We start from the raw sequence: 15,506 nt of genomic DNA on the forward strand, positions 1-15,506 counted from the left end.
AATTTGGGTTTGGGGGGAGGGTCATAGCTCAGTGGTACAGTGCATGTTTAGCATGCACAAGGGCCTAGGTTCAATGCCAGTACCTCCACTAAAAAAAAAAAAAGACAATATAATTTGGGTTTAATCCAAAAGTGCATTAATTATTTTGTTGCTTAAATTGCTCAAGCTGTGGTGATTGGGACCTCTTTCAAGTTGGCTGTGTCCCTTTGACGTGGTTTCATCCTTTGGTTTCTTTTGAGATTTCCTTACTTTCCAATATCATGAGCTGCTGCAGGCTGACCTGTGTCTGTCCTGCTCCAGGCCTCACATCAGCCATTTCTCCAGGGAGCCTGGTTGCTTTTTCAGTATCAGAAACCAAGATCTGGGTGCCAGGCGTGCTAGTTGCTCGTGAGGTGACACTTCCAGTCCCCCTCAGTAAACAGAACCAGGAAATGGCTACATCCTGTGTGTGCATGTACACCTCCCTGATATTTTGTAAACTAGCGGCTATTTGCATATAAAATGAAATTATTTTATGTGTGTAAATTTAGTCCCCAGCCTTACTGAATTGTCTCGTTTTCCCCTTTGTATCATCTCGTGTCATCCTGCAACTGTGAAGTCAAGACCATTATTACTCTGTTTAGAGAAGGAAACAGGTTCAGAGAGTTTAAGTAACTTGTGCAGATGACACACCTCTGGGGAGGAGGTTTCAAACGCAAGAGGTCTCACTCCCCAGGCCTGGAAGCTCCGCCCTGCACTGCCTCCTTGTGTCCCAATGGCTGGAAGATCCCGCCGCCTTCAGGGGGCGGACTGGCTACAATCAATGGGCGGCATTCCGATGGCCACCAAGGACCCACCGTGCGTGAGACATCTGAGTGGTAAGGGTTTTCCCCATTCAGGGCTCAGGGGGTGAGTTAAGCTGGGACAAGGGGTTAACAGGCAGGACAGACCACGATGAATGGTCGATGGACTGACCCAAATAACTGGGTCTGAGGAGTCCAGAGCAAGTACCCCTGGGAGCTGGACACAGTCCGCAGTGCTCAACCCCGGGGAAGGGCTGGAATCAGGCGGGATGGGGAGGAGTTGTGGGGACAAAGGTCAGGTGGCAGGTGGACACCAAGCTGGCGTCGGGAGACTGTGGGCAATGAACCGGGGGACACAGTTCCCCTCCCAGCCCTGTCCCTGCCCAGGCCCTCAGAGCTGCCTCCCAGCCACCCACTGTCTGTGGTGCAGTCCTCCAGGGCTCAGCACTTCAGGGCTCAGCTGAAGCGTGTCATCAGGCCCTTCCCAATCACCGCCTCAGCCAAGCTGTGCCTCCCCTGGGTCCCCTCAGCGCCCCAGGCCTGAACCAGCCCTGTGCTACCGTTTCCATCTGTCTGCACCTGGCTGAATGTCTGTCTCCCTCACAAGACATGGAGGGCAGACCATATGCCGAGGGCAGACCATATGCCAAGGGCCATGTCCCATGTGCTGAAGAAGCAGATGCCTGGATGCCTGGTGGGTGCTCCCTGGAGCACTGGATGGGAGGGGCATGGGAGCAGTGGTGGCACAGATGGCAGCCCACTGCCTCTCGTTGGGGAAGAGGGTGGGGGCCGATAAGAGAAACTTCCAAATTCACATCCCAGGCCGACAGGCAGCCCAAATTCCCTGGTTTGCTAGTCTTCGGGAAGCCTGGCACCAGACTGCCCACTCCTGTCACAGCTCAGCTCAGCCCCCACGTAACTGGGGCTTCCTCAAAGTCCCTCCACACAGGACCTCCTCCTGAAGCTCTTTGGGCTCCTGGGCCCTGATGAAGTTGGGCTTCTCACAAAGTCAAGCTCAGTGGCCTAAGGTCCTGGGCTCTGGTCCCCATGCTGCCATTTTCCTGCTGGATCATTTTGGGCAAATCATTGTGTCTGTCTGAGCCTCACTGAGCATGCAGCCATGATCAGGGCTTGGCATGTCACGGGTCCTTGATAAACTGGAATGACCTCTGGTGCCGCTGATGGGAGAGCTTCCTCAGGAATGTGTCACCCCTGTGGAGTCTGCTTTGTGGCAGCGTTCGGACATACCCTGTCCAGAGTGTCCTCCATCATCCCAAGTCCACGCACTGGGGCCTGGAGGTGCCTCACACACAGCCCTGTTTGTGGTTCCCAAGGAAGCCCTGCCCAAGAAAGAGGGTGCTCTGTCTGAAAGTGAAATGAGGAAGGTTTCCAGAAAAAGGACCAGGGGATGCCCAGAGTTGGCTCCCACGTGTGACGGGGGCAAGAAGAGATGGTGCTCCAGGCAGGGGTGGGCCCCACCTACAGCCCTAAGGAGGACCATCCTGATGTCAGCCCCACACCCTGCTCAGTGCCAACAGGGAAGGGGGGACCTAGTTTATTTACTCCCTGACTTATTCCTCAAAGAAATTGAGGCAGCTCACAAAACCAAGAAGCCTGAAAAGTTAAAAAGTCAGAGGGGAAACTGGGTGAAGGGAAAAATCACAGCAGGAAAGGAAGATAAAGCCAAGGGTCCCCACTCCCTGGGCCTGAAGACCTGGAACATCTGCCAGATGTAGCCACAACTCTTGACTCTGAACTCCCTGGTGGTTGAGGAGAAGAGTGAAAACAGACCGAGGTCCCTGATCCAGTGTGCTCTGGGGAAATGCACTCTGGTTGCCATCACCTGCTCCCTGGAGGATGCGCCCCCTTCCCTACTTCAGAATTTTGCTCCTTCTCCCTCCTCCACTTACCCCAGCCTGGGGTGGGCATGTTGTCTGTGCTCATAAAATTCCAGGATCCCATGTATTCTAAAACATTCTCTATTAAGGCAGGGATTTTTTCTTTCTTTTTAAAATCCATCTCAGCATACTGGCAAGCAGTAAGATTGGGGATGTTTGTTGAAGAGACAGAGAAGTGAAATCCTTGGTCAGCGCAGAAACAGATGTCTGTGCATTTCGTCCAGTACCTGGGCATCTGGTGAGAGATGTGGGCACACCCCACAGTGGGTAGGCAAGCAGAGGCAGAGGATGAGGCTGGTAAAGCCAGACTTCCTAAGCCCCGATGGGGAAGGAGCTTCCCTCCAGCTCCAGGGAACAGGGATCTGGGCTCCGGCAATCTAGCGTGCAGGCTGCAGGGTTTGAGGGAAGCTACAGGTGGACCCTCAGGCAGAAAACTTGGCCTTAGCAGTGCTGAAGGTGGTGTTGACCAATTTCTGATCTTTCAGCCTTGTTGGGGCAGGGATTTGGGGCTGAGCTGCTGTGACAGGGTACATCTTGGGTTCAGCAGTCTATCACAGCCCCCCTCCATGACGCCATTTGACACATTACTTAGTGCTGGCCATTTACCCCTGTGGGCAGGACGGAGGTGGAAGAACTCCTCAGAGGAGACCACAAGGCTGCGTGTCAGGGGCCACCTGCTGCCCCTCAACCTTGCAGAGTCCCCTGTCCCGCCTCAGTTTTCTCCTGCCTCAGAGACACCAGGTTGAAGCTGTCGATGTAAGGATCATGTAGGTAATAACTTAGTAAAGGGCCTGGCACGTAGTAGGGTCTCAAGAAACGGTGTCTGCCTTTGATGGATGCGGAGTGGAGTCAGTGCAGTGCGGGCGACTCGCCCAAGGTCACACAGCTGGGCTGAATCCGACCGGCGCGGGCTGACTCCAGCGGACCGGGTTTGTGAGGAGCCAGCTTGCGGGAGCGGTTTTGGAGGAGCGGACGGGGGCGTGGGTGGGAAGGGACTTCTATTTTGGAGCGGGTGACAGGAGCACAGAATGTGAAGGGGGCTGGGTCCCTTCCTGGGATCCCTACACCCCAGTCACCTTCCCGCGACCCTTCCCGGGAGGGGCGTCCCGGCCGGGTAGCGGGGAGGTGGGAGGGGCGGGCGGGCAGGCGGTTACCTCATCGCCGCCTCCAGGACTCTCCGCTCGCTCCTCGCTCGCTCTCGCGGCCGACTGGGGCGGCGACTCCGGGCGCCGGAGAGAGAGAAGGACGGAGGGACGGAGACGCCGAGAGGCAGCGTCGGCCCCCGCGCCCCGCTCTGCCGCCGGACCCGCGCTGCGAGGAGGTCCGACCTCGGTGCCCGGCGCTGCCGGCGGCGCCTCCAGTCGCGGCGTTACGGGGCGGAGGCCGTGTTTGAACGCAGCGCGCTGGGTTTGCTCTCTCCCGAGCTTGGCACCCGCCGGAGCTGCTCGTGCGTCTGCCGTCGGCCTGCTCGGCTGTCTGTCTGCCCGCCCACCGCCAGATCGGTCCTCCGTCCTGGCCTCTCGGGGCCCCAGGTGCTGCGAGGGGCGATGAAGAGCGCGGCGGGGCCGTGGAGCACGGGGCAGGGCGCGCGGGGCGCGCGGAGCGCGCGGGGCGGCGCCGGCCCATGAGGCTTCCCAGCACGGGGCGCAGCAGCGCGCGCGGGCCATGGGGGGCAGCCTGCGGGTGGCCGTGCTGGGCGCCCCCGGCGTGGGCAAGACAGCCATCATCCGCCAGTTCCTTTTCGGTGACTACCCCGAGCGCCACCGTCCCACGGACGGGCCGCGCCTCTACCGGCCCGCGGTGCTGCTCGACGGCGCTGTCTACGACCTGAGTATCCGCGACGGCGATGGTGCTGGCCCCGGTCAGAGCCCCGGGGGTCTAGAGGTAGCAGCTCGAGGGGCGGGCAGGGGCGTGTGACAGCATTTGGGTGCGGATGCTCGGCACACACGTGCGTGTCCGTGTGGACGGTCCCAGGGTGCCCGACTGTGCTCATGGATTGAAGGATGAATGTCTGTCCTGGTATTTGTATATCTCACCCCTTCTGCCCGCCTGAAGTTGCCTTAAACCAGGCCCAAGACCCGGCGATTTTGCAAAGTGGCTTTTTTTTTTCTTCTTCTTAAATGCCTCTCTATTTGCCTGCCTCCGCTGGTGGGTGAGGATGAGTGCCTGGGGGAGCATGGCCTTGCCTCCCTGAGCAGTAGTGGGAGAGGTTGAAGCCAGGCACAGGAGTGTACTTTCTAGGCAGGGGGTCATTCTCTGCTCTTTCATTCCTGTGACCTGCGGCAAAGGCTCGTCTAGTAATTTGTGCAAAGTCCAGGACAGACTTTGAATACTTGGAGCCAATGTCTTTGAGAAGTGAAGAGGAAAGAGCAGGCAGGATTAAGAAGGGCTTCCTAGAGGGGGTGGTATTTGGGATAAACCTGGAAGGATGATTGAAGTTTTGATTAAGCAGCACAAACATTCCAGGTAGGAAGGCCTAACCATGTACAGCTGCCGCCAGTCAGTGGTCTCTGTGGGCTCGGGGAACACGGGCTCAAGGCTTTGTAATTAGGCTTAGAGGCAGTAGTTACCAGTGAAGGCTTCTGGGAAGGGGTGGGGCCTGACCCGAGTTGAGCTGTGGGAAACTGAAGGAGAAGGAAGATGCTAGGGGTGAGGGGAGAGGAGACTCAGAGTGAAGGAGGGCTGGTGGCTGACCTGCTTCAGGCACGGTTTGGAAATTTATACCCCGGCGGCCATGAGGATAGTAGGGCCCAGAGAACTTGGGGGAGAGGAGGCACAGACAAGGATGAGGACAGCCAAGGCCTGAGCATGAACTGTGGATTTAGCATCAAAGGCCCTGCAGAAGGTCTGGGTGTCGGATAGTGGGAAGGGGGCTTAGGGAAACTCCCGCCTTCCGCCCCCAGGAGTGGCCAGACCCTAAGGATTGGAACTTGCAGGACACGGACGCCTTTGTGCTAGTCTATGACATCTGCAGCCCGGACAGCTTTGACTACGTGAAGACGCTGCGGCAGCGCATCGCGGAGACCAGGTGCGGGGCGGTCGGAGCTGCGTATGGGGAGGGGAGCAGTGTTTGCTGGTCTGGTTGGGCCTTTGCCGGAGGCGAGTGGGTGGGTTCTTCCGCCATCCTGGGCCTGGTGTCAGGCCCTCCGAGCCAGACTTCTGTCCGTGGGAGGTCTCCAGTCTCGTGCGGTCTTTGGGCCAAGCGGGTATAGTGTTTACTGGGGGTCTCTGGCCGCGGGAGGGGATGCTCCTGAGTGTATATACCCACGGACAGAGGTCTGCTCCGGCCATGGCACAGCGACCCTGATTTCCATCTGGCTCGCAGGCCGGCAGGCGCACCCGAGGCGCCCATCCTTGTGGTGGGCAACAAGCGGGATCGGCAGCGGCTGCGCTTCGGCCCTCGGCGCACACTGGCCGCCCTGGTGCGCAGGGGCTGGCGCTGCGGCTACCTCGAGTGCTCCGCCAAGTACAATTGGCACGTGCTGCGTCTCTTCCGCGAGCTGCTGCGCTGCGCTCTGGTGCGCGCACGCCCTGCGCACCCGGCTCTGCGCCTGCAGGGGGCGCTGCATCCGGCGCGCTGCAGCCTCATGTGACCGAATTGGACGCTGCCGCCAATTGCGGGGGGGCCTCCATTTGACTGGAACAACCGGGGACCCGGATTGGATGAGATTGCCCAACTTCTGTCGGGATTGGACAGGACAGACTCTCCTCCCTGATTGGCTGAGGAACGCTCCCACCCAGTCACCTGGGCGACAGACCTCTTTCTGAATTTCATTGGACACAGCCAGGCCCCAAGCCCCATTGGACAAGATTAGTCCTTCCTGGGGTTTCATTGGGTCATGATCCGATTGGATGGAGGGGCTTGGCTATGAACGTGATTGGAAAGTCGCAGACTGCTCTTGGAGTTTCACTGGACGAACTGTTAAGTCACACCTCTCAGGAGGTAATAAAAGGGTAAACAATTCAAGTGCACCGGGCATTTCTGGGGTGGGCAGGATAATCTTAAGCCTAGAGGTCAGAGCTGCTAGGCACTGGCCCCTGACAGTTAACTCCAGAATCCCAACATGTAATCAGGGTCCCCAAATGGGTGTGATGGCCTAATGGCTGAGTCTCCAAGAAGCAGACACAAGTAGCTGGAACAAAACTTTACTGTCAGTCTCTGCAGGGCCACAGGACCTCAGGAGAGGTCCTCATTGGGCTGGCCCAGCCTCTTCTAAGGCAGTCAATAATATTAGTAATTAAATAGCAATGCTCATCCCCCAACCGGAATGTACAACAGGTCCCATTGTGCCATGTGGTCCCAAGGGGTCTGGTCCCATGAGGTCTGGTCCCCAAGAGGCAGGGGAGGGGGCTCCCTGATGCAGAGGGGTTAAGGCCACAAAGGAAAAGGAGAAGGAATGGAGGACTGGGGTCAGCTGGTCTGGTCCATCACATCCAGGAATCTGGCTCCACCCTTGGGTTGACTGAGTGCAGGGCATGCCAGGACCCAGGCTCCGTGGGTCCAGATGGGCGGCGGGGGCCCCTGGGTGTGGGGATGCGTGAGGGTTTTCTGTCAGGCTGTGTGTCCATCCGGCCTCGTGCCCAGGTCCTTGGGGCCTCTGGGCCGGCCAGGGGGCCCCCAGGTGCATCTGGTGGGCCCCCTGCACCAGGGCAGGGGCTGCCTTCATCGGAGGAACTGGACAGGGCTGGGCCTCGGGGCCCGGGCAGCCCGTTGGCCATCCTGCCAGAGTCCCCAGGTTGGCCACACTTGCTACCCAGGACGCTGAGGGATGAAGAGGAGGAGCTGGAGGAACAGTAGGCTGAGTCGGGAGCTTGAGGGTCTGGGGCCCGAACCGGGTCAGGGGCTGGTCCAGAGGGGGTCCCGCCAGCAGCAGCCTCAAGGGCTCGGGCATTGGCCAGGAACTCCTCTTCCAGGCGCCGGAAGAGTTGCTGCTCCTGCTTTGGGTCAAGCTGCAAGGGGGTGCGGAAGACACTGGCCGGGGTGGTGCTCAACTCTGGACTGGGGCTGAGGGCCCGGGGAGGCCTGAGTGCTGCAGGGCTGTGGGCACGGGGAGTCTGGGGGCTGCTCCGGCCCGAGCCCCCACTGCCCCTGCCCCGTGGCACCCACGAGTGCTGCCCATCTCGGTCCCGACGCACCAGCAGCACAGCCTGCTCCTCGCGGCTCTGGCTCCGGGCCCGCCGGGCAGGGTTGGAGGCCAACAGCTGGCCTCCCCTGCCTCCTGGGGCCCCACGCGGCCGCCCCCGATCCAGCCGGTCTCGGGATTGGCTGCGTGGGGCAGGGGGCCGTCTCATCGAGGCCGGGGTGCCTGTGGTCACCCGCCGGCTGGGCCGCTCCCGCCGGGGGCCAGTGCCTGAGTCTTCACTGCGGGGGCCGAGGTGGCCACCACTCTGGGCTGATGAGGCAGAGGAATCGCTGTCCCCGGAGTAGCGGCGGGAGCGGGGATTGGGGGGCAGCTGGTCCCGGGTCCTGGGCAGGGGAACAAGAGAGAGATGGGGAAATGCAGAGGCAACTGGCGCGCAGAAAGGGCAGGGAAAGGGACGAGCCTCCGAGTGTTTGGGGGGCAGGGGAGACACCTGCGGTGCTGGTGGTGTATGTGAGTGCCGGAGCCAAGGGCTTCCGTCCGTCCTGGGGACTTCCAGGGAGAAGTGAGAGACTCTGCCACAGCTTCCGGCAGCCAGGACCACCCACCACCCCGAGCAGCGGAAGAAGCAAGGCCCTAAGCTTCTTCTCCCCAGGCCTCTGGTTTCCTGGGCAGGCCAGAGGGAAGCAGGGTTGGACTGGCCGCCACCCAGCCCCCAGGGCCCGCCCAGCTGTGTTGTTCGTTTGGTTGCGTTGCCCTGGAGACGGGAAGCCAGGCCCACCCCCACCCACGGGAACTTTTCCCAGGGTGTGAGTCATTGGAGCCCAGTCATCCAGGCCCTGGTGGGCAACCCCCGGTCCCCTCACCCCCGAGTCCTTCTGCCTCTTACCTGAGTGGGGTCTCGAGCCCCTCCTTTGAGCTGCGTAAGCTAATAGGTGTCACCTCGGGGCGGGAGCCCCGGCGCTCAGCCCCTGGGGCTGGGCTACCAGCTCGGGGACTGGGGGTAGGTGACACCCGCTGCGGGGAGAAGGTGCCAGCCCTCAGCTGGGGCGGGCGGTGGACTGCAGGGACAGAGGACAGGCAACGTGTGAGGGCTGGAGCCACAGAGGTGCCCGCCCGCCCACCTGCCCCCACAGTGGGCACTGACCGGTGGAGGAGCAGCGGCAGGGGTCATGCTTGTCCAGGTAGTGCTCCAGGGTGTCCCAGCCACCGCCCACGCGAACCATCACATGGCTCCTAAGCACCTGTGGGAGCCCAGCGTGGTCAGGTCACGGCCTGACCCCCACCTCCCGGGCTGCCACCTGTTCAGGTAGCCCCTCACTCACCCGCACAAAGATGAGCAGGCTGGAGTCTCCCACACGGTACTTCCCCTCTGAGACTTTGATCATGGGAAACTGGTCTGGGCAGGTGCAGCAGCCCAAGATCTCCCTCACCTGAGGCCAGAGAGGAGAGGCTGGTGGTCAGGGGTCAAGTCCATCCTGGGGCCTGATGTCAGCAACTCCAGGGACAGGAGGAGGTTAAGTCCTTCTGGGAAACGGGGGCATGGACTGTGTTGCCCCAGACTTGAGTGCAGCCTCTGCACTTGGCCTTTCACCAGCTCTCCTTCCCCATTGGCTACCAGGGGTCAGAGAGCTAGCCAGGATAAGACAGAGGGGCTGTGGTCAGGCCAGGGACCCCAACAAGGCACATCCTTGAAGTCCCTGAGCCCATCCTCACTCCCCCTTCACCCACTTCAGAGACATGAATGTTGAGGCCCACAAGAAGGCCAGGTTCAGGGAGGAGGCAGGTGACAGGCCACGAACGCAGGGAACCCCCACCACAAGACGGGAGTGCCATAGACTCATGGGGCACACGTACACACCGACATGCATACCAGGCCCCTCACCCGGCAAGCACACGTCTGCCCACATGCTCCCCACCCCGGGAGCTGCCAGGAAGGCTATGTGGGCGGCCCTGCCCGCCTCCTCGCCCACAGCGGAGCCGCCTGAGAAAATGAGCAGGTGGAGCCTCGGATGACCCTGGCCCAGGATGAGGTGGGGTGGCAGCCTCTACCCACAGCCATCCGGCTACCCACCTCCAGGACATGCACAGCGTGTCCTAACCTCCTGATAAGAAGGAAACTCTTGGCCCAGCTGTGGGGGTGTCAGGGACACCCAGGTCCCAGGAAGAGGAGGAGGGAGCTGAAGGCATGGTCTGGCACCTCCTATGCTCAGAGTAGAACTAATCCTGCAGCTCCTAATAGGACTTCCACTCCCAGTAGCAGAAGCCAGGCTGGGCTTGGCTTCCCAGATAAGTGATGTGCAGCAGGGCCATGGGGAGTGGGAGCCCCTGGGAGCCTCCCTCAGCACTCAATCAGTGCCTACTGTGTGCCAGGTGCCTTACCCAGGACCAAACCACATGGGCACCCATTCAACCTCAAGCTCAGTGATGTAGATGCAACTGTCTAGCAGCTGAGTGCAGGGAGGGCATACAGGAGGGGCTCAAATCATGCAGCCCCCTGGATGAAGGTGCACCCAGCACTTATCTGGTGCATAGTTAGCACATGAAGGAAGCAGGAGATCATGCAGTGGAGCTGAGTTTTCTACCAGGCAGGGCCTCACCCAGCATCTCTCCCTCTCTGGGCCTGCTCATCTCCTTGGGGCCAGGTATATACACTTGGTGCTTAACACATGCACCCTTCCCATGGGGCAAGCTGTCCTGCAGATGCGCGGGTGGGCCCTGGGAGGTTGTGGGCACCAGCTCTGTGGTTTGGCCCCAAGCACACAATGCTGGGTACTCAAGCCTAAGCGGGGCCGCTGGGCACCTGCCCTGAATCCGGGGACTCACCAACTCGTCGAGGTTGCGCAGGTCGCTGGGTGTCATGCGGGGCCCCCGTGCAGGAGCCCCAGGGGTGGCAGAGGTCTCGGCGGTGTCCTCCCCAGCAGTGGGGGTGTTAGGGACCGGGGGTGCGGCGCGGAGCTCCTGCTCAATCTCCTGTTCGAACTGCACGAGCCGAGGGGCCAGCAGGCCGAGGCGGGCTCCACGCCGCGCCACCTCCAGCAGACACAGCACCACGCTTTTCTCATTCTTTCGTAGCACTAGGTCCTCAGTCTCAAACATGAGCACTTCGGGCACACCCAGCTCTGCTCGGCACCAGCCGATGAAGGTGGCCACGTTGTCTCGGGCCATGAAGGAGCCAGGCACCACACTGTGTGCCTGGAAGGCCACCCCGCGGGCCGGGCGGGCAGCGGCCATTGTGCGGGCGGCCTCGGTGACAGCGTTGGCATGCTGGCACAGGGTGGTGCCTGTGGCCAGCCCCGTCAGGAAGCCATCGCCACCATTGGGCAGACCCAGGCCGTACAAGGCGTTGAGCCACTCGGCCAGGTCCTCCTTCATGGCCTCCACGTAGGCCTCACTCGAGCGGAATGGCCGCACACTCTTGGCCGCCGAGCCCGCAATGCCCACCACTGGGTCCGCCATGCCCGGGCCAGCCGAGTCACTGTGGGCAGGGATACTGGTCAGGATTGCTGTGATGACCGAGCAAGCGCTCAGTACAGACTAAGCCGCAGAACACCCCAACCCATCAGTCATTTCAGACCAAATGCCTGGGTTTGAGCCCTGGCTATGATACACTTCTCGCCTCAGTTTTCCTGTCTGTGAAGTGGGTACAACAACATTACGTTTCTCATAGGAACTAATGGATAATTTTTATAAATGATTTAGTGTCCTCAAGTGTTTGCTGTTTGGTTCTTCTGTGTGGGGCGGGGGTGTGGGGGCGGACTGAGGGACTTGGCTGAGTCCTCCGGCCAGGGCAGAGAGGCACCCATCCTTACTGCCGTGAGTGACAGATGAAGAGCTGAGCCCTAGACAGATGAAGCCCACAGCCCTGGACTCACAGTAGGAACCCTGGTTGCGACCTAAGAGGTATTAGTTCCACTGCTCAGGGCTAGTGGATCCCACTTCCTCCGGAAAGAGCCTAGGTCCACCTTCAGCCCCCTTTCTCTAAGGACTGTGTCATTATAACAACGACATAACGGCAGCAATAGTAAAGTAATCACAATGACTATAGTCAGCGTTGAGTGCGCAGTGATATTATTGCCGTTTCACAGATGAGGAAACTGAGGCGCAGAGCTTGCTCAAGGTCGCAGAGGAGTGGGTAGCGGAGCCCAGGCGGGCCGGCACCTCATTGCTGATCCGGAGCGTTATTTGGCGGCCGGTTTCGCCCGGGCCAGGCCCCGCCTCCTCCGAGGAGCCTCCCTGGCGCCCCAGGCTGGTGAGTGTGGGCCGGAACTCAGAACAGCCTTTGCCAGCCTTGTGCCCTCTGGGCTTCAGCCCAGAGAGGGTGCGGGGCTGCCCAAGGTCACACAGCCCTGGGAACAGAGGCCGTGGCTGCCGCCACCAAGTCCCCATGAGTGTGCGGTGGGTAGGGGGTGTTGGGGGTCCCCGCGCTCACCTGGCTCATCCCGCGGCCTCGGGGAGCATCGCCCCGGCCGGGCCGGAGCCAGGCCGGGCTGCCGCAGGGAGGCGCCTTCCGAGTCACAGCCGATCCGGTCCCACCACCGCGTCCTCCGCGCCCGCCGTCTCCGCCCCGCCTCCCTGGAATTCGGATCCGGCCCGGAGGGGTAGGCGGGGCTGAGCGCTCTTAAAGGGGCCACGCTGTTCCCGGGCTGGCCGGGCGGGTTGGGGAGGGACTGGAGTCTCCTGATTAGGGGCGGGACTGAGTCAGCCCAGCCCTGGGCGGAGGCGGGACCAGAGTCCCCAGGCGACCCTACCGGCCCAGACATCCCATCTCCACCCAGGCTAGTTCCCTGGGTCCCTTCCACCGTCCTTGGTCTCCTGGGAAGCAGTTTGGGTGTTTTTAGTTATACCCCTTCCCCAGATAATGGACTCCCTGGGTGAGCCCTGCGGCCTGTTTCCAAGACAACTCAGGAAGCGATAGGGGCAGGGGCTGCAAAGTCACCTCCGGTGGAGTAGACCTCCTTAGGTCAGATAAATGAGGCGGGCTTCCTACCCCCAGGGCTGCCCTTGGGAGGGGAAGATGGCTCTGTTACCCCCACTCAGCGACTGGCTCCTCATCGAAAGCGCTTTGTTAACCCTGACCTTAGGGGAACCTGTTTCTTAGATGAGGACACTGAGGCTCAGAAGGGTAGGTGGGTAGCTAAGGCCCATGAGTCTGTCACAGCCCCAGCTGTGGCAGGGAAGGGCCAGTCCTGGACCACCTCTGGCTGTCCAGGTTGGGCACAGAATAAAGGCAGAGGAGGATGGGCGGCAGCCTGGCTCTGGAGGGTTAAGAAGAGCTTGTTTCTTTTTAAACCGCAGAGGAGGGATCTGGCCCTGGCTGGGACCAGCAGGGAAATCCTGCCCCCAGCTGAGGCTGGGCGGGGACGCCAGGCCTGGCTGGGTAGCGGCCTTGCTGGCCAGGCGGGCGGGGCTGCTTGAGGGGAAGCACCACCACCAAAGGTCAATGCTAAGAACTTTAATAAAGCCCCTACTGTGTGTCAGCCCTGCTATGCGCCCTTGACCTGAAGAAACCAATGGGTCACCTCTATGAGGGACACTTCTTATGCCCAAACTTGGGCTCAGTCAGGAGAGTAGCTGGTGGAGCCGAGATTTAAACAATTACCCTCATTCGAGGATCAGGGGCATTTGTTGAGGACCTACTGTGTGCCTGACCTCCTGGTGCCAGGCTGTTTATGTACATTGTCTGGACTAAGTCCTCATGACCTTTCAAAAGATGGGCTCTCTCTCTGATACCCAGCTGGTGCAGATCCCACTCTACCTTTCCTCCAGCCCCTCCCCCCGTGCAGAGCGAGGAAGGCCAGCAACTAAAAGTAGTAATAGTTGCGGAATAGTAAGAAACTTAATTCTCAAAATAATCCTATGAGATAGGATTTTTTTGCGTGTTCTTTTACAATTTAGGGAAACTGAGGCCCAGAGAGGGCAAGGGATGTGCGTGGTTAGCAGCTGTGTGGGAATCTCTTACTCATGTCTACCTAGACACAGGAGAGGTCAGGCTGAACCTAAGCCCCGCTGTTGGTCATTGGTTGAGACAGTTAAGCTCTCTAAGCCTCAGCTGGACCATCTGCAAAATGGGACAACAGTGGTAGTTTCATTATAGAATTGTGAAAATGTTACTACTTAGCCCAGTGCAGCTGGGGCTGTGTCCACTACTCCTCTGAGGAGGGGGTGATGGGGTGTGTGTGTGTGTGGGGGGATACTTTTTCCTCTCCACCTCCATCACAGAGGCCCACTGCACACCAGATATGTCAACATTCTGATTCTAGGACATGTGGCAGGTGTGGTGCCCACCAGTGTGGCCAGACCCACAGCCCAGGCCATGGAGGGCCTTGGTTTCAACTCCCTCTGTCGTATGGGGACCTCTCCTCTTCCTTGCAGGACCAAGGGCAGCACAGACACCACTAGAGGGATGAGAGTTTTGGGCTATGGTTGTCCTGAGCCCAGACCCCAGAGGGCCACCTCTGAGTCCAGAAGGCTGTGGCTCCTCCGCAGGCTTGGGCTGGCCCTTGGACAGTGAGTGCATGGTTGGGTTTTGGGCCCCTGCTGCTGGGTGCTGGGGAGCAGCAGCCTACTGGCCTTGGTTGCAGCCGGAGCTTGGATGATTCAAGCAAAGCTCTCACTGGCAGGCCCGAGCCCTGGCACCAGGCAGCTCAGTCCTGGCTGGGTCCACCTGATGCTCTCCAGGCTAGACTGACCTGTGAGCACAGCCCAGGATGAGTGAGTCACCCGCAGGGGACTTCAGGCTGCTCCATCCAGATGTGTGTCCAACCATGGCGACTGCTTCTGCCCTGGCTGTGGGATGAGTGACCCCAAGCTTCCCTGAGCTGTCTCCTGTGTCCTCCATGAGGGAGAAGCAAGACCAGAAAGCCCAGGAAGGCCTGCTTTCCAACCAGCCATCACTCTTTGTCTCCCTGCTTGCCCTGCACCTGGCAACTCTGTCAGGAGGGGGCAGGATGGGGAAGCTTTAGTCAGTGGTTGGCCCCTGGTGGGCCTGGTGTCTGGCCTTGTCATTGCACTGTCCTTGGGCCACAATCCTTTCTGTGGAGCAGGTGAGCCAGTCCCTGCGGGCCTTTGTCCGCACGTGGGGCAGAGATCAGTCTCCCACTGACCACTTGACCTTTGCCTGGACCTGCGGGGTGTGGCCCTGGGGGACCATGAGTGTGAATGACCAGGAACACTTGAGGGGTTGGAGCAGTGTGGAACCGGATTCCCAGCACTCCCACCCCTCCCTGGGCTTCTTTGAGACAGGGCTTGGAACCCGTGCTGCCTGGGGGCATCTGAGGTGAGTCCAGACATTTTTTGGCTGAGGAACTGGTCTGCCTGATATCAACACCTCCACCCTAGGCCCGGGCACCTGGGACCTAAACCCTTCTCTAGGCAGGGACGCGAGGCCGCTCTTGGGCGGCCTCAAGCTCCAGGCAGATGGGCAGTGCCTGTCGCACGTGGTGGTTGTCCCTGCAGCAGGTCCAGTGAGGGCTGCTTGTAGTTCCCTTGCAGTGGCTGCAGGCTGGGGAGGTAGCTGATCGGTACCCAATGCTGCTAGGTCCCCCAGCCCTTAGGCAACAAGATACTCTTGTGGAGGGGCAAGTACAGGAGCGTCTCGTCTCAGGGGGCTGCCTTCAGCTCTCGCCCTGTCCTCCCACGATGGCAAGACCTGCCTTCTCACCTGAGCAACAGGGGCATATGCTCCACCTACAGGGGTGGTTAGGAATTGGATGTGTTGAGGCAGTGCTTGGCTAGACACAGGG

General features: G+C 60.2%; 2 protein-coding genes across 2 annotated transcripts; one reads left to right on the forward strand and one right to left on the reverse strand.

Annotated features, from left to right (window-relative positions):
* The first annotated feature begins 3,868 nt into the window (after window positions 1-3,868).
* RASL10A (RAS like family 10 member A) lies at window positions 3,869-6,651 on the forward strand. Its single transcript, XM_031442991.2, has 3 exons — window positions 3,869-4,564; window positions 5,584-5,708; window positions 6,006-6,651. The coding sequence occupies exons 1-3, from the start codon at window positions 4,346-4,348 to the stop codon at window positions 6,271-6,273; spliced, it is 612 nt and encodes a 203-aa protein (XP_031298851.1). The 5' UTR covers window positions 3,869-4,345; the 3' UTR covers window positions 6,274-6,651.
* Window positions 6,652-6,810: 159 nt separating this feature from the next.
* Window positions 6,811-12,342, reverse strand: GAS2L1 (growth arrest specific 2 like 1). Its single transcript, XM_031442990.2, has 6 exons — window positions 12,194-12,342; window positions 10,588-11,239; window positions 9,087-9,194; window positions 8,909-9,005; window positions 8,651-8,822; window positions 6,811-8,147 (listed from the first exon to the last, which is right to left on the reverse strand). Exons 2-6 carry the CDS (start codon window positions 11,218-11,220, stop codon window positions 7,109-7,111), a joined length of 2,049 nt encoding a protein of 682 aa, XP_031298850.2. The 5' UTR covers window positions 11,221-11,239; window positions 12,194-12,342; the 3' UTR covers window positions 6,811-7,108.
* Between the last annotated feature and the right edge of the window lie 3,164 nt (window positions 12,343-15,506).

This window comes from Camelus dromedarius, chromosome 31, assembly GCF_036321535.1.
Source record: "Camelus dromedarius isolate mCamDro1 chromosome 31, mCamDro1.pat, whole genome shotgun sequence".
Lineage (NCBI taxonomy): Eukaryota > Metazoa > Chordata > Mammalia > Artiodactyla > Camelidae > Camelus > Camelus dromedarius.

What these genes read in the sequence shown, in the direction of transcription:
- RASL10A (XM_031442991.2), top strand. Translation starts at nt 4,346, where the DNA reads ATGGGGGGCAGCCTGCGGGTGGCCGTGCTGGGCGCCCCCGGCGTGGGC. An exon ending in AGAGCCCCGGGGGTCTAGAG is followed by an intron (nt 4,565 to 5,583) that starts GTAGCAGCTCGA and finishes TTCCGCCCCCAG; the next exon opens with GAGTGGCCAGACCCTAAGGA. An exon ending in CAGCGCATCGCGGAGACCAG is followed by an intron (nt 5,709 to 6,005) that starts GTGCGGGGCGGT and finishes TCTGGCTCGCAG; the next exon opens with GCCGGCAGGCGCACCCGAGG.
- GAS2L1 (XM_031442990.2), bottom strand. Translation starts at nt 11,220, where the DNA reads ATGGCGGACCCAGTGGTGGGCATTGCGGGCTCGGCGGCCAAGAGTGTG. An exon ending in TGCGCAACCTCGACGAGTTG is followed by an intron (nt 9,195 to 10,587) that starts GTGAGTCCCCGG and finishes CTCTGGCCTCAG; the next exon opens with GTGAGGGAGATCTTGGGCTG. An exon ending in CTGCCGCTGCTCCTCCACCG is followed by an intron (nt 8,823 to 8,908) that starts GTCAGTGCCCAC and finishes CTGTCCCTGCAG; the next exon opens with TCCACCGCCCGCCCCAGCTG.